Below are 26,979 nucleotides of genomic sequence, written 5' to 3'. Positions count from 1 at the left end.
ATAATGTAAACTTAAAAACACAGAATGTGCAGCGGATAAAATAATCAGATCATACCTTCTTGATGATAGAACCTTCTTGGATAAATCACGTGCTTCCAGGGAACTTCTTGATGAACCAACCCAGCAGTGGAGTGATATCACAGATGGAATATCACCCACACAAACCACAGTGTCAAAGACTTGATCGTTGTTTTTTGTGGGAGAGAGTCAGTATATGGGTAGAAACAGACTATACGTCGTTTCTCACTTGGATTACCCATAACCATATATCAGATATATAATATATTATAATATCTATCCATATCAGTTAAAACTGATAACATCTGTATCTTGAGTGGTTATCCTAAATAGGTTTGAATTCAAATTCAAAACCTATTTGGATAATGATCAAATTTAAATTTAAATGGTCATGCCACATGGGCGCCCATTACTAACATCTCCCACTCGCACATGAGTTGGCATGACACTGCCACATCTCTATCTCAATCTCCCCAAAAAGAACAATCTCATACTAGCCAATGCACCGTGCGACCGCTGAGAACACCTGCAAGTGGGAGCTCTATACTAGAAACTCAATATGAGTCAGCATAGAGACATCAACCCAAAAAGAACATAAATAGTGTCTCATGTACCCAGACCCATCTAGCTACATCAGTCCAAAAAACATCTCTAATCCCTCAAAGAGCATGTTTGACTCTCCTAGGTCCCGCATTATATTCACACCCAATCAGCATCCTATAAAGAGCGATGTGAGTTGTCGACAGTGAATATAGAGCAGAGATGTAGAACTAGATGATCTTCCCTTCACCCTCATATCATTCAATTTGAAATTGACCGCTTTCCCAGTAATGTCCCTTAAAGCCGAATCATACATGACCGCAGGCAACATACCAAAGTAGCTGAACATCAACTCCTCATCTTATGACATAGTCAAAGGTCACAAAAGGCACAAAGTAAAGTCATTTAGGAAAAAATGACTTTTAGGACTCACACGGTGAAGAAGCAGGGATCCATTCTTTCACCTCGCTAACGGGTCGATAAGCACATAAAATTAGAAATAAAAAATCCAGAAACTGATAAAATGAGACAATATTACCAGTAAATAATAAAACCTTTCAGAAGTCTACAATAAATATTTCAGCTCCAGAAAAATATTTATGCAACACCAGAAGCAGTTTAAAGCATAAAACATGAATTATTAACACAGGAAAAATAATTTATATTTTCTGAAAATTTTCACAATTTTACAGAATGTAGAAAAATTAATTCTGAGTCTAACAGTATAAGCCACACATAAAACAAATATGTAATGAATTAATTATGACCATTTAACGCAATTCAGAATTAAAAACAAAACAAACAGTGCCTAATCGCCAGCAGCCAAGCCAGCCGAGGAAAACGGCGCGGCTCAGCACGCGGCCCAGATCGCGGCTCAGCGCGCGGCTCGGCTCGCGGCTCGGAGCACGGCACGCGTGCGTGGCGCGGAGGGCGCGCGCGTGGCTGCGCCGTTGACGCGCGCGTGAGAGCGCGTGCAAGCGCGTCGGTTGAGCAGCTGGCGCGTGGAGACGCGTGGCTGCGCGTGGTGGCGCGTGGAAACGGCCCACGGCGTCAGGTGGCGCGTGCAGACCACGCGCCGCCTTCCAGGGTGTTTTCTGGTCCGATTTTTGTACTGCCGGACTCCTTTTTTCAAAATAAAACTATTTATGATATGAAAAAAGACATTAATGAACATAAAAAAAAATATTTTTATGCTCCTAATCTGATAAAATTTTTTTCTTCCTCTACAAATATTCATGTGTATAATATATATACATATACATATAAAAGTATACACATGATTAAAGGAAACACGAAAATATCCATAAACTGGCTCTGATACCAATGTAAACTTAAAAACACAGAATGTGCAGCGGATAAAATAATCAGATCATACCTTCTTGATGATAGAACCTTCTTGGATAAATCACGTGCTTCCAGGGAACTTCTTGATGAACCAACCCAGCAGTGGAGTGATATCACAGATGGAATATCACCCACACAAACCACAGTGTCAAAGACTTGATCGTTGTTTTTTGTGGGAGAGAGTCAGTATATGGGTAGAAACAGACTATACGTCGTTTCTCACTTGGATTACCCATAACCATATATCAGATATGTAATATATTATAATATCTATCCATATCAATTAAAACTGATAACATCTGTATCTTGAGTGGTTATCCTAAATAGGTTTGAATTCAAATTCAAAACCTATTTGGATAATGATCAAATTTAAATTTAAATGGTCATGCCACATGGGCGCCCATTACTAACATATATTTTAAAAGCCACTTAAATTTTTAAGTAATACCATTTATGGTTATTAAACAAACTTAATTGATTTTCACTTAATACATTTAGTTTTCAATAGTGAAACAGCCTATCAAACACCGCCTTAGTAATGGGATTACTAGTAATAAAATGGGATATTTGGTCAAAAGTGTCATGACCCAAACCCGATATCTAGAGACTAGGTGTCACGATAGGACAAAAGCATAAGTCAATACCAAAATGTATCAGATTAAAAATACAGTGAAATAAAATAAAAAGTTACCCAAATATTTATGTAATCAACAATATACATTGGAGCTTTTATTTATTTACATTGCCAGTGCTAGAATTATGGTTACAAAGTGCTTGTGTCTACCCATGCCATGGTCCAGTTATACCAACATATGGACAAGGGGACAAGCCCCTCCATAAACTTCATCACCTGAAAGTAGTTAACAACTATAAGCACATGGCAGAATGAATAATATTATACTAAGAGTATAAGGGTATAAAAATCATCATGTATATTTATTCAGGCTGAATAGAGAATTGCTTAGTACAAATAAACTATTAAAATAATAAAATACATAACACGTAAATCATTTTGAATAACAGACATATAATACAGAAATCATACAAACTAAATAATCATAACCACGGTACAGAACGGAACAGAGGGTCAATGAATCCATGACAAACAGAAGGTCACAGAATGAGTAATCAGAGGGTCGATGGTTATTTAAGTCTTCTAAGGCATGAGACCATCAGAGGGTCACTAAAGTGACAAATCAAAGGACAAATGGTTATTTAAGTCCTCCAAGGCATGGGACTTCCATAGTGGTGCTTACAAAATAATTGTTCAAAAATGAAATTAATAAATAGAATTATCCATGAGTTTCTCCTTTTAAGCAAATAGGGTTCCTTTAATAAATAACATACTTTAAAAACTAATATAATTTGCAAAATAGATTTTACAAAAATAATTTATGGTAGCTCAAAATATAATAAGACTCACCTCAAATTTGATCATTTACTTTCACTTTTGATTCCGGCTCACTCTTTCATATACCGCTCGTTTGTTTGTTTTTCTCTGTGATTTCATTACCATGCAAACTCACTATTCACCACTATTCCACCATGTAGTTTACCACGTTTTCCAAACACGTGGCTCACCACACATCCTACATGGTTTTGCAAGCCTGAAGCAAAAATTTGCACAATTTCTCCATATTTCTACTATGCCCCCCCAAAAAAATGTTATAATTCTATTTTTTATTATTATTTTTTTTTCAAAGATTAATTACATATATTTTAGGATGACACATTCTTCCTTCCTAAACAAAAATTTGTCCCCAAACTTCTCGTATCTTGATTCTCAAAAAGATGTGGATATCGGGCTCTTATTTGACTCTCAATTTCCCATGTAGCTTCTTTGACACGATGATTTCAACACAAGACTTTTACAAGAGGTATAGTCTTGTTCCGGAGAATCTGATCATGACATTCAAGGATCTGTATCAGTTGCTCTTCATAAGAGAGATTTGGTTGAACTTCCAGGTCCTCCTAATCAATGACATGCTTTGAATCCCGCAAATATTGCTGGAGCATTGAAACATGGAACACATTGTGAACATTGGACAATTTTGGTGAAAGTGCAAGACGATATACTACAGGGCCAATCCTTTCTAGTATCTCATATGGTCGGATGTAACGTGGATTCAATTTTTCTCGTTTTCCAAGCAGAATGATTCCTATTGTTGGTGAGACTTTCAAGAAAACATGATCTCCTATTTGAAATTTCAAATCCTGTCTCCGAGTATCTACATAGCTTTCCTAATGGCTCTAAGTAGTGCATATTCACTATTGAATGAGTTGGATTTTGTCACTTGTCATCTGCACAATTTTAGGACCCAATAACTTTATGTCTCCAACCTCCGTCCAGCATATAGGCAATCGCCATTTCCTCCCGTACATTGCTTCATACGGTGCCATCCAGATGCTCGCTTGGTAACTATTATTATAGCCGAATTCCACTAACGATAGATGCTCATCCCATTTACCTTTAAGGTCTAACACGCATGCTCAGAACATGTCTTCTAACGTCTGAATCGTTCTTTTGGATTGACCATCAGTTTGCAGATGATAAGCGGTGCTAAACTTTAGTGTTGTTCCCAAGGCTGCTTGTAACATCTTCCAAAATTGAGATATGAAGCAAGGGTCTTAATCCGACATGATAGACATCGGGGTGCCATGCAATTGAAAAAGTGGCAAATTTATCAAGCAAATATGTGACTCTAACAGGCAAAAAATGTGCCAACTTCGTTAACTAATCTACTCTAACCCATATTGCATCGTACTTTAAAGCTGATTGTGGTAATCCGATCACAGAATCCATGCTGATGTGTTCCCATTTCCAGTCAGGGATAAGGAGTGGTTGCAGCAGCCCTGCGAGTCTCTGATGCTTTTTCTTAACTTATTGACATTGAAAACATTTGGACACATGGCTTGCTATGTCCCTTTTCTTTCCTGACCACCGATAATGTTTTTTCAAATCGTGGTACATCTTTGTATTCCTAGGATGATCTGCAAATCTTGAGCTATGGGCTTTAACAAATGTCTTCTTTTTGATTTTCTAAATGTCAGGTATACAAATTCAATTTTGAAACTTCAATATCTCATTGCATATAGTGAAATCAAAATTAGGCGTACTTCCTTGCTCATTGTATCTTTTCTTCAAAAGTGGGTCCTCACATTGACGTGCATTAATATCATCAATTATCGTAGGTTTTACGATTATATTAGTGAGTAATCCATTAGTCTTGTGTGGAACCAACTCCAAATCCAGTTTTTCCAGTTCCTGTGTAAGTGGTTTCTTGTCAGTGAGATTGCACGCCAAACTTCTGGTAGTTTTCTAACTCAATGCATCTGCTACCATGTTAGCCTTGCCTGGGTGGTGTTGAATCTTCACATTGTAATCTTTCATAAATTCTAACTATCGTCGTTACCTCATGTTTAGTTTTTTCTGTGTAAACAGATACTTAAGACTCTTATGGTCGGTGTAAATTTTGCTCATTACTTCGTAGAGGTAATGGTGCCAAATTTTGAAAGTGAATATTACCACAGCTAATTCTAGATCATGAGTTGGGTAGCTCCACTCATGAGTCTTCAATTGTCATGAAGGGTACGCAATAACCTTCCCATCTTGTATAAAGACGCAACCTCGTCCATTATGTGAGGCATCACTATAAATTACAAGTCCATTCGATCTAGTATGGAGTGCTAGTTGACACCAGTCTACTTTTTAACTCCTGGAAGCAACATTCTTGTTTGGCGGTCCACTCGAAAGGAATGTTTTTCTAGGTCAATTGAGTCACTGGTGATGTAATCTTTGAGAAATCCCGAATGACACGTTGGTAATATCCTGTCAATCCCAGGAAACTCCGAACCTCGGATGCATTAGTAGGTCATGGCCAATCCATGATCGCTATAATCTTTTGCGGATCAACAGAGATGTCATCATTCTCAATAACATGGTCGAGGAAGTGTACACTAGTGAGCCAGAATTCGCATTTCTTCAACTTGGCACAAAGTTTGTGATCACATAACGTCTACAAAGCTGATCTCAAGTGTTGCTCATGGTCTTTCGATGCTTTAAAGTATATGAGGATGTCATGAATAAAAACAATGAAGAATTCATCGAGATGGTATTTGAACACTCGATTCATGAGGTCCATAAAAGCCGCTGGAGTGTTCATGAAGCCAAATGGCATGACAAAGAATTTGTAGTGTCCGTAACGTGTTTTGAAGGCAGTCTTCTCAATGCTTTCTACTTCGACCTTCACTTAATAATAACCAGACTGCAAGTCAATCTTCGAAAATACTTGAGCACCTTGAAATTGATCAAATAAGTCATCAATTCATAGTAACGAGTACTGATTCTTGATAGTGACTTTGTTCAATTCCCGATAATTGATACACAATCTCATTAAACCATTCTTTTTCTTCACGAACAATACCAGAGCTCCCCATGGTGAGGTACTTGATCAAGCAATTCCTGAAGTTGTGTCTTCAACTCTCAATTCTGCAATCGACATACAACAAGGATTTTTTGATATCGTTTGCGTACTAGGTTGAATTTCATTGGTGAATTTAACTTCTCGGTCAACCAAGGTACCAGGTAAATCTTCAGGAAAAACATCAGGAAATTCTCGGACTGTAGGTATTGAATTGAGTGTTGGGTTCACTTGTTGAGTATCAACCACATAACAGATATACCCATAACAATAATTTCTCAAAAGTCATTAGGCTGACATAGATGACATTAAACATAGAGGGCTAGAAACTCCAGCTCCACTAAAAACAAGTTCACGTTAGTATGGTGATCGAAGGAAAATCTTTTTTGGTCATACAATCAATAGAGGCATGGTTGGCAGCTAACCAATCCATTCCTAAGATTACATCAAAACTACTGATGCAAAGTGGAATCAAATTCGCATATAAAATTTCACCTTTTAGGGATATAGCACAGGACTTATAGACATCAGTACTAAGTACAGAACCACCAGACGGAAAAGATACAGATAAAGCATATCCTAGGGACTTAGGAGTCAGCGTTAAATTAAGAGTAAAGTATGGAGCAACAAAACAATGAGTTGATCCAGAATCAATGAGAATATAACCTAAATGTCCACATATAGAAAGTGTACCTGACACAACGTTTTCCATAACATCGAGGTTTCCAGGCACCAAAGCAAAAGCTCTCTTTTGGCGTCTTTGTTCTTTCTTCTCTATTCCAGTTTTCTGGACTGATCCAGGGGTACTCGTCAAGTTTGGACAATCTTTCACCACATGACCAATCTGACCACATCTGAAACATGCTCCCATCACCCGATGGCACTGTCCTCGATGAGCATTTCCACTAGTTAGACAGTTAGGGATGCTGCTACCTCTGGTGATAGTAGCGCCTTGGTTGGCTGAATTGGTTGAGCCACTAGGTCCCATATTCGTTCTTTTTTATGGTACAAAACTGAATCCTCTAGCTAGTTCTCCCCAGAATCGCTTCTTTTGACCCATTCCACTAGAATTTGAGATTTTGACTCCTTTCTCCGCGATGTATGCTTGATCTACCACCTCCGCATAGGTTGGTAATTTCAGAACCTCAATCTTGCCTTTGATTTCTTCATCTAAGCCTGCTTCAAATTTCCTTGCCTTTCGAGCATCCGTTGGAATAATATACATTGCAAATCGTGTCAACCATGTGAACTTGCTTCCATGCTTGACTACTGACATTGTTCCTTGTTTTAAGTGTAAGAATTCCGATGTCTTTTGCTCTCGTAGCAAGTCTGGAAAATAATTTTTATAGAAGACTTCTAAAAATCTTACCCAAGTCGTAATCTCTTCTCTTTCCAAGTTAAGAATCCTAAGGGTGAAAATGGCAAAAGACACCTTCTTCACTTCAGTACAGGGTAGCGCACAGAAAATCTTTTCCATGTCTCTAACCCAAGTATCTGCCAGCAATGGGTTTGAATCCCCTGCGAATGTTGAAGGTTTCAGGTTTTGGAATTGCTTTAGTGTACTGGGTCCTTCTTGGTTTTCTAATATGCCATTGGTTACACTATTTTGTAAAATTTGCAAAAAGCTAGCAACAGTTCTTTCTACCATTCTTTCTACTGATTTGGCTCTAATAGACGTTGATCCAGTACCATTTCCATCATTAGCCATAACTACAGAATAAAAGTTTTAATGAACCCAATCCACAATTCATATTCGTTCATACTAATTCTAATCATTACACTTAATTCACATAAAACAAAATGCACGCATTATTCACAGAAATGTCCCATCAGCTTTTCTTTGCTTTTGGCAAAGTAGTGATTGAAGGAGGACAAAACATATCAGTTTAACTTTTCTTTGCCTCCAACAGAGTAGTGATTGAAGAGGGACAAACATGACAATTTTTACACAAGGTATATCCCTACAAAACACTCCCTACCCTACTTCTTAATTGTGCATGTGTCCTATGCTCCAATGTCTCTACAACAAATCGCACTTTTGGCGACTAAAAAAATTTTTGTCACCAAAAGTTATGGAATTGGCGACCAAAAAATATATTAGTCGGCAAAAGTACAATATTTAGCTACTAATTTTTTTTTAGTTGGTGTATATTGATTATTGGCAACTAAAAAAAAAAAATTAGTCGCCGAATAGTTAGTTTTTGGCTACTAAAACTATTTTGTCGCTGAATGCCGACCAAAAGCTTGGTCGCCAAAAATTGATTTTCAATGACTAAAAAATATTTTAGTCGTTAGTTAGTTTTGGCTATTAAAATTATATAGTCGCCATATCAAAAATAAAACTTTATTTTTTGTCTTTGCCGACCAAAAGTTTGGTCACCAAAAATTGATTTTCAACGACAAAAAAATATTTTAGTAGCTGTACAATTAGTTTTGGCTACTAAAATTATTTAGTTGCCGAATCAAAAATAAAAATTTACTTTTTATTTTTGCCAAATAAAAGTTTGGTCGCCAAAAATTGATTTTCAACAACTAAAAAGTATTTTAGTAGTTGTATAGTTAGTTTTGGCTACTAAAATTATTTAGTCGTCGAATCAAAAACAAAAATTTACTTTTTATTTTTGCGACTAAAAGTTTGGTAGCCAAAAATTGATTTTCAGCAACTAAAAAATATTTTAGTAGATATATAATTAGTTTTGGCTACTAAAATTATTTAGTCGCCAAATCAAACAAAAAATTACTTTTCATTTTTGCTGACTAAAAGTTTGGTTGCCAATAATTGATTTTCAGCGACAAAAAAATATTTTAATAGCTGTATAGTTAGTTTTGGCTACTAAAACTATTTAGTTGTTTAATCAAGTGCATTGAGTGGTCATTGGGTGGTCATTAGCCTTGATATAGATGTAAAAAGTGTATTGAACAAGTTCATAAAAATATGTAAAATGTGAAAAGTGCATTGAAATTCTAACTGTAATAGCATTTTCTTCACCTTAATGACAACCCATAGCATGACCCCATATATAAAGCACAAGATTTAGAATAAAGATTACTGGGTGTAACGCTCCGAAATAAATACCATAAATCCATCCAAGACCATATGTAAATAATAATATCAATCAAAGTATAAGGTTCTTTCATTTCATGAGAGTTAATAGTACAAAAGAGTTTAACTAAATAAATGCCCTATAGACTTACATATTTCTAAGATCATGCTTGGTTACAACAAAAATGAATATAAATCCAATACATGTAAAGCCCTTGGCTTGAATCAAAACAATAACATAATACACAAAAGAGAAGCCTTCAGCCTCGATTCCTCCCAAGCTATGGTCTTGGCGGAAGCATATCACTAACACCTAAGAAGGTTTTTCCCAAATAGGGTAAGCCAAAACCCAGTAGAAACAATCTAACACAATGTATGAATCTTAACAAAGATATAAGTACGATAAGTATTTATAACTCTTCTACAAAACCATGCCATACCGAGTTTTATATCTCAATTTATTTTATTCTCATTTCATAAGTTATTCACCATTCCATTCAGACAACCAAACTAAGGGTCCAACTCAATAGGTCTCTAACCAACACAACCATTATACAAATACTTCCATTTTGCCATTTTCCGGATATTTCGTCCGCAGGAATTGGCACCCATGTATATGCACAGTTTTCGAGACTTTCACCCTGGACACACAGGCCAACTTAATTCAGTGGAGTCCATCACATTTCTTCTCTTAAACATGGAGTACATCCACTTTCTTCTCTCAAACATCATATATTTACAATGTATCAAAGGCATAGTCATATTCAATGACAACAGGTAAGAGATTAGTTTCAATTCACCTAATCCTCATGCAATTTCTGCAACAATCATAGCTATCCTCCACCGATAGCCCAAAACAAATATTTCTAAACAGATATACAATCTTTAAGACAGATAAATTATCCAAATTTCCATAGGTGAGAGGTAACACATAGTCCACTCCACCATTTATGTTAGCATTCATCCAATTTCATATTCTCAATACGAATTTCATATATTTATACAAAATAACTATTTGAGACATTTTAGGGCAAAACTCTTTTTTCTTCCAAAACCTATCTCGAGTATCAAAATCAACAAATTTATCACAACACAACCTCACATCTACTCCCATAACCATCTTTAATACATACATTTGAAAACCCCTCTTTGGGTTTTAAACCAAAACCCTAGGTTTGTTCAAAATCATTCCAAATTTCAATATTCTTTACACATCAACAAATAACTAAGTTAAAACTCATAGAAGAGTGTAGAAAGTCCCTATCTCAAGTTTAGAAGACGAGCAAAACAAGGAAGAAATTTCAAAGACGTCGAAACCAAGTTTTGTTCGAACTAAAGTGAAGCTCTTGAAACGCTTTACCTCTTTCCCAAAGACACTAGGGTAGAGAAACCAACAGATCTAGGTGAAAATGTAGAGAGAGTGTGAGTTTTAGAGAGAGAGGCTCTATATCTAGGGTTTTGAGAGAAAAAGATGTGAAAAAGTGATGTAGAAAGGCGTTGCTGCGAACTGATATATGCACAGTCCACTGAGCGCAAGAAGTGACGCTCGAGCATCAGACACAATAAGTTGTTTCGCTCGAGCGTAAAAAGTAGCGCTCAAGCGCAGAATGCACACTTCTGGTAGTTTTGTAAACAACAAACCCAATGTTTGAGAGCAAGAAAAGACGTTCGAGCTGAGACTACTCGAGTGTAGAATACACTCTCCTAGTAGTTTTGCAGACCAGCAAAAGTACTGAGAGTTCACAAAGCCTGCTCAAGCGCAAGAAGTGCCGCTCAAGCGCAAGAAGTGCCGCTCAAGCAGAGGAGTAAAATCCTAGACAATAAAAGTTTTGAAAATCAAGCAACCAACCTGTTCCAAATGCAACCATTACAATCTAATCGCCAAACTCAAGGAAGTATGAAGGGAAAAAGACATGAATAACACTACGAAACCACGAAACTCGAGTCCAAGATACAAAAGGGTCGGGTTAAAATCAGAATCACTATAATCTCCCCCTTTAAGGAATTTTGTCCCCGAAATTTTAAATTAAGCTTTAAAACTATGATTAAACCGATTCACAATAACAATAATTAATCAATTCCATCACCCTGACCCATTCTCCAGTCACCCATTCTCATCAACTCGATACACAAGTTCCACATTGAAAACATAATTCACATTTTTTTTTTTTACAAAATATATACAATGTTTACATTAAACTCGTGTTTCCAAAACATATACAGCATATACAATGTTTTCATATTTCATTAACATAATTAAAATTTCAATACATGCTCAAACATCAACAAATAAGTCCGGATACTTCTCACGGACTTCCAACTCACGTTCCCAAGTTGCTTCTTCAACCTCGTGATGTTTCCACAATACTTTAACCACGGGAATTGTCTTGCCTCACAAGACTTGATCCTGACTATCCAAGACTCTCACTGGTCTCTCTTTATATGAGGCATCTTCATCTACATCTAAGTCAGTCCAATCCAACACGTGCGATGGATCTAGCTCATCCATCTGAAGCATGCTAATATGAAACACATCATGAACCCCAGAAAGTTGTAGCGGCAAGGCCAAATGATAAGCTACCTCTCCAATCCACTCAAGGACCTCAAAAGGCCTAATGAATCGAGGGGACAACTTCCCACTCTTTCCAAACCTCATCAAACCCCTCCTAGGTGATATCTTCAAGAAGACATGATCTCTCACCTCAAAAGACAAGGGTCTCCTCCTACTATCGGTATAACTTTTCTAGCGACTTTGGGCTTTAACCAACCTTTTACGAATAAGTGCAACTTTCTCCGTCGTTTCTCGGACTAACTCTAGACCCAACTGTAGACGCGCCCGCAGGCCTCACTACAGTTCGGACTCAATTAGTGTCACAGTTCTTAATCTTGAACCAAAGAGTCCAAATCCGGCAAATCGTTTTGAGAAACAGATTTTTGAAAAAGAAGTGCCAAACATGGACTGCTTTGCCAGATACAGAGTCACCACCTAAATGTTTTAAAATGGGAGAATTTAGGAAACCCTGACTCGGTGCCAAAGGCCACGTGTCCGTCATCACCAAAGTTGCCTCGGCTCGGGAACTTGGGTACGATTGGGGAAGGTCAGCTGTGAGCACCCCCTCTCGCCCGATCCGAAGATCGGCCTCTACTAACCATGATATCCGTTTTGAAAACGTTATGTGTTCTTATTCCAGTTATTAGCCTAGAATTACTATGTTATGCGCACAACAAACAAGTATAGACTAGATTGCCTAATTTGGAAATAAGCATTGCATATCTATTTGTCTTAAAAAGCACTTTGGAATTTGCTACTCGCAAGTAGGCTAAAATACGGATTTCAACGAGTTTTTCCAACTTAGACAATCCAACCTTCACCCACAAGCATTCAAACAGTTTATAACATAAGCATCTAGCCACATAGTAGGCATGCCGTCATGATAGCATTCACACGCATGCGATATGCTAAAGCATGAAAATACTTACATCATACTCCGTGCCAAAACAATAAACTAGTTAGCCAACATGCACGGTCCTAGTTCATGTCAAATTGACTAATGCAACACATACAGGATGCAATTAGAGTAGGCTCGGCTAACCTAAACATGGCATGTGAAATGCAATCAATTGATGCACGTATTCAATTTGGAATTGAAGTACAAATGCAGTTAGCATGATGTACCGAGCCCGGTGTGTGCGAGACAAACGTATGGATGCACGCATATATAGCATAAGGTATGCTAATTTAAACATGACCTATTACTAACCATCAAAGCAGGTAAGTAAAAGGGAGAAAGAAGTAGGGGTTGGAAGACATGCACACACTCACCCACACTTATTTCAAATTCGCCCTCGCTCGAAGGGACCGAAAGAATAATACAAATTAACTAACTCGCAAGCTAATTAATTATTACAAATCACCTAATTAATTAACAAATTAACTAAGCATAAGAAAAGCAATAAAAGGGGCCTCGGGAAGAGGGTTCGATGCGCGCGTGCTCGGGTCTTGCTCGGAAGTGCACTGCCATGCATAGGCTGCCTCTGTTTTCCCTGCTCTGCCTCTTTGAAGACTGCCAAAGTCTCAGAATTTCTTCCTTGGACATTAGGAGACACCACCGGCTGAGTAGAATGGCCACCGACAGTGGTATGTGATCACTGGCTATTGGTGAAGCTATCAGCCCAGGAAGGATTGCCGGTCGGCACTTAACACTGCCGGTCGGTAGAAAGTTCCTGCAGAATCTGCAATTGACAGCAGCAGAGGGCAAAGCATAGCATGGCAATGCAATTCAAGCAATGCATGCACCAATCATGTCCCTTATCATGTTAGTGACTCAAAGGGACATACTCCTTGGTTCTCGGACCATCAATCGCGCATTTCCATGCGTGATGGCCCAAGGGACCAAGTGTGCACATTTTGATGTTAAGTGCAATGCAAACCAACAAACCAAAGGGGCCCAATCCCTATCACTAAATCAAGGGACAAGGCATGCATGTTCAAAAGCAACCTAAGCATGTTAACTAGCATGCAACATGGTATAAAAGGGAGCATGCAAACATGCAATGCACATTAGGTACACAACCTAAGCAACAAGGCAAACAAGCATGCCACAACTATGCAAACTACTTAGAGCATGCTAGATGTGATCTAATCATGCAACATGCTAGTAATTGGATCAAGGGAATGCATGCCAAATGCAAATGATTTCAAGCATGCAACACATGCAACCAAAGCATGCAAACATGGGGTAATGTAACAACACTTGAATGGCATACAAGGGATGGACTTACACTAATTGGACGGCTCTAAGTTAGGTCCAAAACAGTGGCCAAAGCTTAAGAATATGGGACCAAACACACATACACACATGCGCATGTTAAGGCCTAAACACTCAAGCATCAAGGGGCATCTTTTAAGCACGCTTAAAAGGGAATAATCATGGACATGGGACATACATTAAGCTCTGAAAACCATGCAAGAACATGGTGCCAAGCCAAGCAAACAAGATAGGCTAAACATGCAACAAATGACCCAAGCATTCAAGGCAAGCTAATGAAGTATTGGACTACACTTGATATGACCACACATGGCAAGACTTAAATGACCAAAAACAGAGTTTTAGCACATAAAAAAAAAAGCCCAAAAGACCACTTAGATGGCATCTAAATGGCTTGAATTCAAAAGCATGCACAAATGCACTTTCAAGGAGCATACCACACAAGCTCATAAGACATCAAAGGGGCATCCAAGGCAAGCATACAAGCATGCTAAGGGGACTGAAATTATGCCATAAATGGTGTCAAACCATTAAATCAAAGCAAGGAACGCATGCTATACCCTCACATACTTAAGGCCAACAAGCCAAAATGCAAAGGGGCTATACTAAACACGTCATGGCCGACCAAAATGACTAAGGACAGACCTCTAGCATGGCAAAATAAGCATAAAAGCTTCACAAAGCTAGACCTAAAACATGCTTGAACGATGGTTTACAACCTAAGGCATGTTAAGGCCTAAACATGGCATTACAAGGTAGGTATGCTAAGCATGCATGGTGTACCAAAACCAACATACAACAATGCTATTTCATGGAAAAATAAGCATAAATAACAGCCAAGGCATGGTCAACATGAGGCTTAGCTAGGTGCTCATTAAAGAGGCAAAAATGGCCCTTTTCAATGACAACAAGGAGAGGGGGTGACCCTCTCCTTCTTGGGACTTCAAAGCACCATCCTTACCACTGAAATCCCTCAAGATTTCATTGGTGAGGAGGCCCAAACACCAAAGTCTCGGAGCTCACTCAAAATGGCACAAAATGAAGCCTCTCAAGGCTTAAGAGGGGTCAAACACCTCCAAATCACAAAACACTCTAAACAAACTATTTAGAGGGCCTAAAAATAGAACTTTTTTATATTATACACTAAGCTCAAAAACAGTTCTAAGATAGGCAAAAATAGTATGCAAAAATGGGGAATAAAGGGACAAACTTCTTACCCTTGAAGACCTTCTTCACAAATGGTGGACCAGCTGCTTCCTTGAGCTTAAACCAGCCCCAAAACTCTGAAAACAATCCCTTAGAACCTCAATAGCCAAGGGAAGGTGTAATGGTAGGTGGTTGTGTGCAATACTATGAACAAATACACCTAGAACACTCAAGAGAGAGAGAGATATAGAGATAGAATATATAAGCTCTAACCCTAGAACCAGAGATTTTAATAATGTTTTTCTCTCTAAAATGTCTAACCCTGAAGCCAAGAGAGGAGAGCTCCTCTTATAGAGCTTTTTGTCTTGTAAAGCTTACAAGACAAGCTTCTAAAGAGAGAGATCCCTCCATACACGTGTATGGAGGGGAGCCAAATGCAAGACAGCTGTGTCAAAATATCTGCAAAAACAGATGAACAGTAGTCGGCTGCTCAAAATTGCCATTGACCAAAAAAAGATAGCCGGCCGGCCATCTATAGTGCCGGTCGGCCAAATATTTGGCCGGTGGCAACAAAACACAGCCGATGGCCTCAAGCCACAGCCGGTGATGGGTGGGGATGGTCTACAAGCCCTACCCTGCCCCTCCAATGCAAAACACAAGTGTTTGGTGCAAAACCAGACACTAAACAGTCGAATTCGGAGATCCTGAGGCAAAGCGCGTAGCCGAGACCTCCGGGAACTCCAAACGAACACAAACAAGGGTAATCACCAAGTGTTCCAATGGTGACGTCCAAGTCTTGAGGACGGTCAAAAATGGGGTGTCTACACCAACATAGGTGTATCACCCACCTCGGCCCAACACACAGGGGATCTACACGAACGCCCATACGAGGCCTCAAAAGGTGCCATGTCAATACTCGATTGGAAGCTATTGTTATAGGCAAACACCACTAAGGGCAAGTGTCTCTCCCATGACCCCTTAAAGTCAAGAACATAACCTTGAAGTATATCCTCAAGGATCTGAATAGTACGCTCGGATTGCCCATTAGTCTGAGGATGATATGCAGTACTAAAAGTCAATCTCGTGCCCAAGGCACTCTGTAGGCTCTGCCACAATCGAGTCGTAAAACGCGAATCTCTGTCCGAAACAATCATTACAGGGACCCCGTGTAACCTGACTAGAGGTCGGCAAAATGATCTACCGAGTCACTCACACGCATAGATATAAAGTGCGCCAACTTGGTTAACCGATCAACTACCACCCAAATTGCATCACTACCCCGTTGAGTTCTCGGAAGGCCCACAACAAAATCCATCGTGACATGCTCCAACTTCCATTCGGCTATAGGCAAGGGTTGTAACAAAGCCGCTAGCCTTTGATGCTCGGCCTTCATTTGTTGACAAGTAAGGCACCTCAATACAAACGCAGCCACATCCTGCTTCATTTCCCTACACCAAAACTGGCAGCTAAGGTTATGATACATCTTTGTGCCTCCTAGATACACCGCAAGGCATGAATGGTGAAACTTTCGGAGCACTTCCTCTCGACAAAACTTCGGCATGAAAGGCGGTAACAGTATATAATACTTAAATCGAGATACACATTCAAGCCTTTCTTTACCTTCCCACTAGAGATCTTTTCTCAGAGGGATTTCACTTCAAAGTCACCCCTTTGTGCTTCTATCACTCGGTTCACAGGTGTAGATTGTGCAACTATTGAAAACAAGGTTGCCGACTCAACGGATTCGTCGAGATGCAAGTCAAACTCACCGATAGCACCCAACATTTCTCACTCAAGAATGGCGATACAAGCTACACTGCTAATAGATTTCCTACTCAATGGCCACAACATTGGCCTTTCCTGGATGGTAATGTAACTCAAAATCATAATCCTTTATGAACTCCATCCACCTCCTCTGCCTCAGATTCAAGTATTTCTATATAAACAGATATTTCAGACTCTTGTGATCAGAAAACACTTCAAACTTTTCACTATACAGGTAATGCCTCCAAATTTTTAAGGCAAAGATCACCGCCGCTAACTCTAGGTCATGAGTAAGGTAGTTCCTCTCATGTGTTTTCAACTGCCGCAAGCCATAGGCACTACCTTCCCCTCTTGCATCAAAACACAACCCAAACCTTCGCGTGAAGCATCACAATACACCGAATAACCCAAGCCCCTCTCTGGAATAATCAATACGGGAGCAGTGGTAAGCCTAACCTTAAGCTCTTGAAATGACTTCTCACAAGTCTCACTTCGTACAAACTTAATCCCTTTCCTCATCAATCTAGTCAACGGTGAGGCTAGCCTAGAGAAATCCTTCACAAACTGACAGTAATACCCGGCCAACCCCAAGAAACTACGGATCTCAAAAGCATTCTTAGGTTGTCCCCAATCTTGTACTACCTCTATCTTGGATGAATCTACAGTCACCCTTTTGGTTCATCAGATCCATAAACACAGCTAGTGCATTGGTTAGCCCAAAAGACATCACTAGAAACTTGTAGTGGCCATACCGCATATAGAATGCCGTCATCTGGATATCCCCCTCCTTTACCCTCAACTAGTGATAACCCGATCTCAAGTCTATCTTAGAGAAACAACAAGACCCCTTTAACTGATCAAACAAATCATCTATACAAGGCATTGGGTACTTGTTCTTAACAATTACCCAGTTCAACTTCTGGTAATCTATACAAAGTCACAACGCACCATCTTTTTTTTTGGCAAAGAGAGTCGATGCTCCCCAAGGTGAAGTACTAGGGTGGATAAAACCATTATCTAACAATTCTTGGCGTTGATTCTTCAACTTACTCAACTCAGCAAGTGCAAACCTATATGGCGCCATGGAAATCGATGTCGTGCCAAGCACTAAATCAATAGAGAACTCGATCTGTCAATGAGGTGGAAAACTAGCAAGATCCTCAGGAAAAATGTCTGGGTATTCACCAACCACCCTTGGTAACTCAACTCGGACTTCATCACACTCCTTACTCAAGAAGTTGGCAAGAAGGAAACTAAGTTCACTCTGCCCACACGGATCATACACCAGTGATAAGACTCTATCAATCCGGTTCCCCAAGAAACAAAAGCAAGCACCGCTCAAGGTACATACAGTAACCCTCTGACGGTAGCAATTTATGACAACTCGATATGATGACAACTAGTTCATACCCAAAATAATATCAAAACTAGACATGTCAATTAACACAAATGCAAAAGGAAGTCGACGACCGGCAACCTCTATGTCGCGATTGACAACCTCTATGTCACAACCCCGACACCCCTGCTTCAAAACAATCTCACCACTAATAGGTGACTCTGCATAGAGATGAGATGCTAACTGAGCCAACTCTAACCCCTGAGCCAACTCTAACCCCAAAGCCAATGCAAATGCAAAGGAGATAAATGAATAGGATGCACCTGTATCAATCAACACATTAGCAATTGAATTGTAAAACAAGAAGGTACCTCTCACTACTGAAGGAGCTGGTACAAGATCTGGCATGATAATAGCATACACACACCCTGTAAGCCTCTGCTCAACTTACTCACCCCTTGGAGCATAAGCCTGATGCACTGGCTGGTGGCTCGATGTCTGTCTCGAACCGGACACACTAGATGTGCCACCCAACTGAGGAAAAAATCTCTTCATGTGCCCCGCCTGCCCACACTGATAACAAGTAAGCGAATGGCCTCTCCTCTGACTCTGGCTCTGAGAACGAATCAAAGACGATGCAGATCGTTGCCCTCCTCCTCTCTGCGAGCAAGCTGGAGACTTGTGGCCTAACTTACCACACTTGAAACAAGTGACATCTCCTTGACCACCTCTTCTAGGACCCGAACTCGGTACTGGAAAAGTAGACCTCGACTGAGCTCCTTAGGACTGTTGTGGATTAGAACCCGTCTGCCTCTTACTGTCCCCCTGAATATCCTGACTCCTCCTAGAAACCCTCATCCTCTCATCCTCCATCTGCACTACGGTCTCAAGATGAGCCGTCACCTCCACAAGGCGTCCATATTCTCTAATCATTGACCCAGCCACTTTAAACATGAGTCTGGTTCTCAATCTCTTCTCGAACTCTAAACAACGGCGCACCACGAGTTTTGGTTCAAACCTCAACAAGCTAGTAAATGTGGCTTCAAACTCGGCCACTGGAGTGTTCAACTACACAAGCATGGAGAACTAACTTCTTCCGAACTATGGAAGGCAATAACTTATCCTAGAAGGCGTTGACAAAAGCCTCCCAAGTCACACTAATACACGCCCATGCATACTTCCACCACTAACACGCATCTCCCTTCAGCTGGAAAGAAGCCAAGGTCACTCTCAACTGGTAGTCCTCGATGCCAAGCATCTCGAACTTTTTTGCTATTTTTTTTAGCCACTCATCCGCCTTTAGTGGCTTATTGGGATCACCCAAAAACTCATCCGGATTCGACCGGAAAAAGTAACGCTTCAAGAAAGACGGCCCTGCCTCAGCTACTTTGGCCTAGACTTGATTCTCAGCTCGAGAATGTCCACAGACTCCTACAATGCTCCGGTCATTTGAAAACCCCTTTTTGGGTTATAAACCAAAAACTAGGTTTGTTCAAAATCATTCCAAATTTTAATATTCTTTACACATCAACAAATAACTAGGTTAAAACTCATAGAAGAATGTAGAAAGTCCATATGTCAAGTTTAGAAGACGAGCAAAGCAAGGAAGAAACTTCAAAGACGTCGAAACCAAGTTTTGTTCAGACCAAAGTGAAGCTCTTGAGATGCTCTAACTCTTTCCCAAAGACACTAGGGTAGAAAAACCAACGGATCTAGGTGAAAATGTAGAAAGAGAGTGAGTTTTAGAGAGAGAGAGGGTCTAGATCTAGGGTTTTGAGAGAAAAAGATGTGAAAACGTGATGTAGAAAGGCACTATTGTGAACTGATATACGCACAGTTCGCTCGAGCGCAAGAAGTGATGCTCGAGCGCAGAATGCACACTTCCAGTAGTTTTGCAGACAACAGACCCAACGCTCGAGTGTAAGAAAGAACGCTCGAGCTGAGGCCGCTCAAGTGTAAAAAGCATTGCTCGAGCATAGAATATGCTCTCCCAGTAGTTTTGTAGACCTACAAAAGTACTGAGAGTTCATAAAACCCGCTCGAGCACAAGAAGTGCTGGCCAAGTGAATAAGTAAAATTATGGGCAACAAAAGTTTGAAAACTAAGCAACCAACCTGTTCCAAACACAACCATTACAATCCAATAGCCAAATTCAAGGAAGTATGAGGGGAAAAAGACATGAACAACATTACAAAACTACAAACCCCAAGTCCAAGATATAAAAGGGTCGGGTTAAAACAGGAATCGTTATACTAGGTAGCTTCAGAATTATTATAATTGTTATAATTTGCAGAGTATAATATCTCAGAATTATTAATTCTATAATTGTTATAATTTGAAATGTCACTTTTCTAGGATGAAGACATTTTCCTAGGATGAAGACACTTTCCTATTGCATCAGTACTTGTGTTTGTTTATTGAACAATTTATTTTATTTACAAACCGAAAAAATTCAACTTCTCTTGGTTTGCTAACTGGGTAAATATATACTCATCCTGCAAAATTTCTGTGTTATTTCTTCTTCTTTTTTCGATTAGAGTAGATCTGTTAAAAAAGTTGATATCTAAGATTGGACCAATTCAATGAACTTTCAAGTTTGCATTACACTTGGAATTCTGTTGATGATTGTATCGCCTATTGGAGGGCTAAGAAATATCATACTCCAAGCCAGAGACTATCATTTCTTCTCTTGATAGGCCAAGAAATAATCGGAGATATAGAACTCATTATGTTATCTCCTCTTTCAGTGCACCATGTTAACCCATAAAATATAAACTAATTTAGTTTTGTTTTTATAATTGTTATAATTTGAAATGTCAATTGTATTGAATAAGTGCTAATGGTTAATTTTTATTTTTTATTTTTTATTTTTACAGATTGCTTTTGCGTGGGTTATTGGATATTTATTTTTGTGTACAAAGAGCATTTGTTCTGTATATGGAAGACATTTATTTTTCTACAACCCTCTGTTTTGGAAATCCAGTATTTTTGTATGTAATATTTAATTTAGATGGATTATTCTTAGTTGATGTGGATTTATATGATATTTGGAATATGATGTTACAAGTTAAAATTTTTGGATAGTTGATAATGAAATGGGTATTATTGATAACGGATTTAGATGATAATTGATAGATGTATTATTCTGTATATGTACAGGTTACATGTTGCATTGATAATGGAATGCATATAATTTAGAAATTAATGAAAATTATTCAATTTATAGAGCTTTCGGCGACTCAACATTTAGTAGCTAAAAAATCAAAAGGAAACTTGTTGGTGACTAAATAGTTAGTAGCCAAAAAAACTGAAAGTTTTTTACGACTAAAAAATTAGTAGTCGAAAAGGAGCACCATGATTTTAGCAACTAAAAAATTGGTAGCCAAAAAGGAGTGCGACATTTTTAGCAACTAAATATTTTAGTCGCTAAAACAAAAAAAAAAATTATTGAAAACTTTGGGCGACTAAATTTTTAGTCGCTAATTGTCGACTTTCGGCGACTAAAAACAAATTGTTTAGTCGCCAATTTCGGACTTTTGGCGACTAAATATTTTGTAGTTGCCAATACCTTCCCTGGCAGTCTTCCAGTGACCAAATTATTTAGTTAGGAAAACTTTTCAACGACTAAAACCTGACTTTTAGCGACTAAAAATTTATTCACCAAAAGTGCAATTTCTTGTAGTCTACGTTTCTTTTTCTAAAAAAAAAAAAGAAAAAAAAGAGAGCTAGCTTTGATACCACTTTTGTCACGACCCAAACTTAGTATCCAAAGGCTATGCGTCACGACAGGGTAAAAGCATAAGTCAATACCAAAATTTATCATATTAAAAACACAACGGAATAAAATAAAAGGGTACCTAAATATTTATATAATCAAAAATATACATTGAAGCTTTTATTTATTTACATTGCCACCACTAGAACTATGGTTACAAAGTGCCTGTATATACCCAAGCCCTGGTCTAGCTACACCAACATATGGACAAGGGGACAAGCCCCTTCCTAAGTTTCATCACCTGAAAGTGGATAACAACTATAAGCGCATGTGTAGACACCCTATTTTTGACCGACCTTAAGACTCATACGTCATCGATTGAGCGCTTGATGATCGCGCATGTTTGTGCTCGTTTCGAGTTTCCGAAGTTTTCGGCTGAGTGCCTTGCCTCCGAGCCTCTGAACTCTTTGTGTTTTGGCTTGGTTTATGGACCAAGCCTTGTTGGCCTTGCCTAGAGGGAGAGAGGGGTCTGTAGACCATTTTTTGTGGTAGTAGACCACTTTTCTCTTATGTAGACTAGTTTCCGGTTTCCGGAGTCTTCAGCCGCGCGCTTTATCTCGGGACCTCTTATAGTTCTCCTCTTGGCTTGGTTTTTGAACCATGCCTTATTGCCTCTGTCTAGAGGGAAACAGAGGTCTGTAGACCACTTTTTGTGGTCGTAGACCACCTTTCCCTTGTAGACCACTTTTGGTGCCTGTAGACTAGTTTTCGAGGTTTTCACCTGCGTGCCTTGACCCGTGGACTCTTGTCTTGCATCCTTTTTGGTTTGTTTTTGGCACAAACCTTGTTTTCCTTCCTTGGAGGGTGGAATAGGGGTTGTGGACCAGCTTCTCTCCCTGAAAACCACTTTTCCTGTATGCTTGCTAGTTTTCTGGTCGGCCAACTAGTCTTCGTGGTCTTTGGACCACCAAAAGTGGTCGGCAGCCATGCCACCACTTTTCTTTCTTTGTGCAGGCCACTCCACCCCCTTTACCGACCACTTGGTCTCCCTGCAGACCACTTTGTATGGTCAGCCAACCAGTACAAGTAGCTGGCCAACCATTTCAATTGGTTGGCAGCTTTCCTGCAGTTTCCTGCAGATATTTTCTTGTCAACTGTTGGGCACAGAAGGCATCCTCCATACACGTGTATGGAGGGATATCTTGGAGCCTAAAGCTTCTTCAACAAGTTTGTTGCATGATTTTTCTATATAAGGGAGCCTCCTCCCTTTTGCCTTAGGTTCAGAATTTTTGCTTGGAGCTATACATACACATCTATCTCTATATTTCTCCCTTTGTCTCATATTTGTGCTTGAAAGTGCCTATTCTTCACACTTTTGCACATAAACACCTAGTGAAACACCACACTCTTGTTGCTGAGGCACCTTGAAGCTGGTTTTGGCGTTTTTGGACTGCTTTTGACCCAAAAAGGTTGATGGAGTTGCTTCCTTGAAGTTGTTCTACAAGAGTAAGTCTCTAACCCTTTTAAAGCTTTGTTTTGATTATGCTTTTGACCCTATTTGCATGGTGTTTTAGGCTTAACTTTAAACTACAAAAAGTTCAAATTTTAAGTGCTTAACATGTTTGTTTGAGGCTTCTTTGGTGTTGGGGGTGATCTACTCCCTTTTGTACCTTATTTGATTTTGTTTTGTACCTTCACTTTAGGGCCTTGAGATCACTTTCTCTTAGCCTTTTAACCACTGAAATCCAGTGGATTTTCAGTGGTAAGAATTGTGTTTTGAGGTCCCAAATAGGAGGGTGTCATCCCCCCTCCTTATATATTGGTTACTTGCCTTGTTGGCCTCATGTTTGAGCATGTTTGTTAAGCTTGTGTTCGCTTGTTCTCAGCCTATTTTTAGCCTTATTTCGACATGGCATACCTCTATTTTGGTTTGGTTTGGTCACCCCTTGCATGCTTTATACACTTGTAATGTAATCCTTCCAAACTAGCCTTGTATGCTTAAGGTTTTAGCTCACCTTTCTAGCATGTTTTGATCCTATCTCAGCATGTTTTTGGTGTTATTTTAGCATGCCTTAGCTCTATTTTGGGTTGGTTTGACAGCCTCTTGCATGCTCCTTGCACTTGTAGTGTAATTCCACTAACTAGCCTAACATGCATCATGCTTTGGACCATCATTCTAGCATGATTTTGGCTCTACTCCAGCAAGCTTTTGTTCATGTTTTACTATGCTTAAGCTCTGTTTGATGTTATTTTGGTCATGCATGCCTTGCTTTGTATAGCCATAGTGCATTCTAGCTCACTAGCTTTGAGTTTCCAAGCCACTAGCATGCATTGTTTGGGCTATTTGCATGATTTAGCATCATTTGATATGATATTTCAGTGCATATAGTGTTGTCGCACTTCCATGTTTGTCACTTCTTCATCATGTTTGAGAGTTGTACTCTTATGCCTAGTTGGCGGGCCAATGCATGAGCATGCATTATCTTGCTTGTCATGCCATCATTTCAGAGTATTTTGGCCACTGTTATGGAGCCTCATAGGTCTGTCCATATTCGGTTTAAGTCCATTGAGCATCGTGTTGCACGCCTCGTATGTAACATGTTTTACTAGCTTTGATGCATTAGCTTTTAAACATGCCATACATGCATTGTCCATATGATAGAATCTTGTGCATGCATTGCATTATGTGTGTTGCATTGTTTTTGGATAGGGTGTTAATCCAAACACGAGAAACAAGGAACGTTTCATACTTGAAGTGATGAAACATGCCTCATTTCTCGGTCGCCGATGCTCTTGATCATGCATGATAGAAGTTAAGGCCCTTATGTTTTCTTCGTGCATTCATTCACATTGATTGTGCAATCTTGGCTTCTCGGCCATCGTGCATTGCGATGCTCGGTTGGTGGCCCGAGAGTCGAGTACCGTACTCCCTTGAGCTTAAGAAATGATAAGGAGGGTGGTTGTGCATACATACCTTGCAAATACATTGCTGTGCCCCTTCTTGTTCTCTGTTGCAGCAAAATGGAGCTTGGTGGCATTTTCTGGTCGGCAGACCAGTAAAAGTGGCTGGCCGACCACTTTTTCTGGTCTGCAACAAATGTAAGTGGTCTACAACACCAATAAGTGGTTAGCAGCCTTCCTGGAAGTTCCCATGATGGAGTAGAAGCTATCTGGAGCTTTGTGCAATGTTCTGAGATCAAATGCAAATAGGGGCAAGTTGGGGCACAACGATGGATTTCCGAGCGAGGAACCAAATGCATGCATTGTTCAACTTTCCAAAGCAGAGCTGAGTAGTGTAGTTTAATGCTTATTTGCCTAGCTTGAAACTGTAACTTAATTAATTTGTTAATTAGTTAAAGTGGTGTAATAATTTGTAGCTAGTTATTCAATTTGTTGTGTAATAGCTAGTTTAATTAGATTAATTAGATTAGTTAGCTAGCTTAGCTTAGATGTAGCTTAGCTTATTATTCGGACCCTCCGTCGAGAGGGCACAACTGTTGTAATAAGTGTACATGTGTGTGATGCATGTCTTCCAACCCCCATTTCTTCCTCCTTTTTACTTAACCGCTTTCGATGGTTAGTTTAGGGTCATTTTCAATTAGCATCCTTATGCTTCACATGCGTGCATCATTCATTTGTTTTGCATGCACTGGGTTCGGCGCATCATACAAACTACATTGTATTTCAATACCGATTTAAATACATACTATCAAGTTGGATTCACATGACATCTTAGAATAGCCGAGCCTACTTAGTTGCATTTTGCATGTGTTGCATTAGGCATCTTAACATAGCTAGGATCATGAATTGATTACTAACTAGTTTCTTTTTTGGCTCGGAGTACACTGTGAGTGTTTACGCTTTAGCATCCTTGCATGTATGTAAGTGACTGCCATGATGGCATGCTTGTCATGAGGCTAACTGCTTAAGTGTTTGACTACATTAATGCCTGTAGATGAAGGCTTCATTGCTTGAATTGGAACAATTCATCAAAATGTGAGTTTTAAGCGCACTTTGCGAAGTGGCAAAATCATGTTGTTTTCTAAGCCCACTTGAGGGTGGTATATCTGCGACTTAGCCTACTTAAGGGTAGCAACTTCAAACCATTTTTGAAAAACAAACATAAGATGTTTTGTTCCAAATCGAGTGATTTAGTCTACACTTGTATGCTGCGTGCATCACATGATAAGCTAGCTAATAAACCGAAATAAGAACACTTGTGTTTTCAAAAACAACATATCATGTTAGTAAAGGCCGATCTTTGATAGAGCGAGCAAGGGTGCTCATTTCAGGACGTTCCCCTCTCGTACCCAAGTTCCCGAGCCGAGGCAACTTTGGTGATGACGGACACGTGGCCTTAGGCACGAGTCAGGGTTTCTAAATTTCTCCAAAATAAAATATTTAGGTGGCGACTCTGAAATCTGGCAAAGCAGTCCATGTTTGGCGCTTTTTGATTAAAATCGATTTTTCAAAATGATTTGTCAGATTTGGACTCTTTGGTGATTTATCAGTCTCACATTGCACTTTGTGAGATTTGATTCAGAACCATGACATGAGTCCGAACTGTAGTAGCTAAGAACTACAACTCGCGCCCTCGCGCGCAGAGCGGAGTTCTGGGTGATCTACAGTTTCTGGTGACTCTACTGAGGATTTAGAGAACTTGACTCGAACACTATGATATGTTGTTTTGTCTACACTTACGTGTTTCATTGCATTGCATTTGCATTGGTGCGCTTAAGTCACAGTGTTTGCCATCTGCTATTCCTGAATGGTTTGTCGAAGGCTTACCTGGAAAAGCATACCATAAGGCTGACCGGTTGCGGGCTCTGCCACGATGGGAACACAAACCTCAGTTGTTACCGAGGCACCCTTTTTAACCATTC

General features: G+C 39.5%; 3 protein-coding genes across 3 annotated transcripts in view; 1 reads left to right on the top strand and 2 right to left on the bottom strand.

Annotated features, from left to right (window-relative positions):
• Positions 1-6,353: 6,353 nt before the first annotated feature.
• Positions 6,354-7,311, bottom strand: LOC145824001 (uncharacterized). Its single transcript, XM_082923585.1, has 2 exons — positions 6,720-7,311; positions 6,354-6,553 (listed from the first exon to the last, which is right to left on the bottom strand). Exons 1-2 carry the CDS (start codon positions 7,309-7,311, stop codon positions 6,354-6,356), a joined length of 792 nt encoding a protein of 263 aa, XP_082779711.1.
• Positions 7,312-7,323: 12 nt separating this feature from the next.
• Positions 7,324-8,031, bottom strand: LOC145824000 (uncharacterized). Its single transcript, XM_082923584.1, has one exon. The coding sequence runs from the start codon at positions 8,029-8,031 to the stop codon at positions 7,324-7,326; it is 708 nt and encodes a 235-aa protein (XP_082779710.1).
• A 113-nt stretch (positions 8,032-8,144) lies between these two features.
• LOC145823999 (uncharacterized) overlaps positions 8,145-26,979 on the top strand; it is a 33,496-nt gene continuing 14,661 nt past the window's right edge. Inside the window, exon 1 of the mRNA XM_082923583.1 lies at positions 8,145-8,177. Within this exon, the coding sequence (XP_082779709.1) occupies positions 8,145-8,177 (33 nt within the window). The remainder of the gene's footprint in view (positions 8,178-26,979) is intronic.

Source organism: Camellia sinensis, chromosome 4 (assembly GCF_055761805.1).
Source record: "Camellia sinensis isolate YWXY chromosome 4, ASM5576180v1, whole genome shotgun sequence".
Classification (NCBI taxonomy): domain Eukaryota; kingdom Viridiplantae; phylum Streptophyta; class Magnoliopsida; order Ericales; family Theaceae; genus Camellia; species Camellia sinensis.
This window is presented reverse-complemented; position numbering and strand designations above follow the sequence as displayed.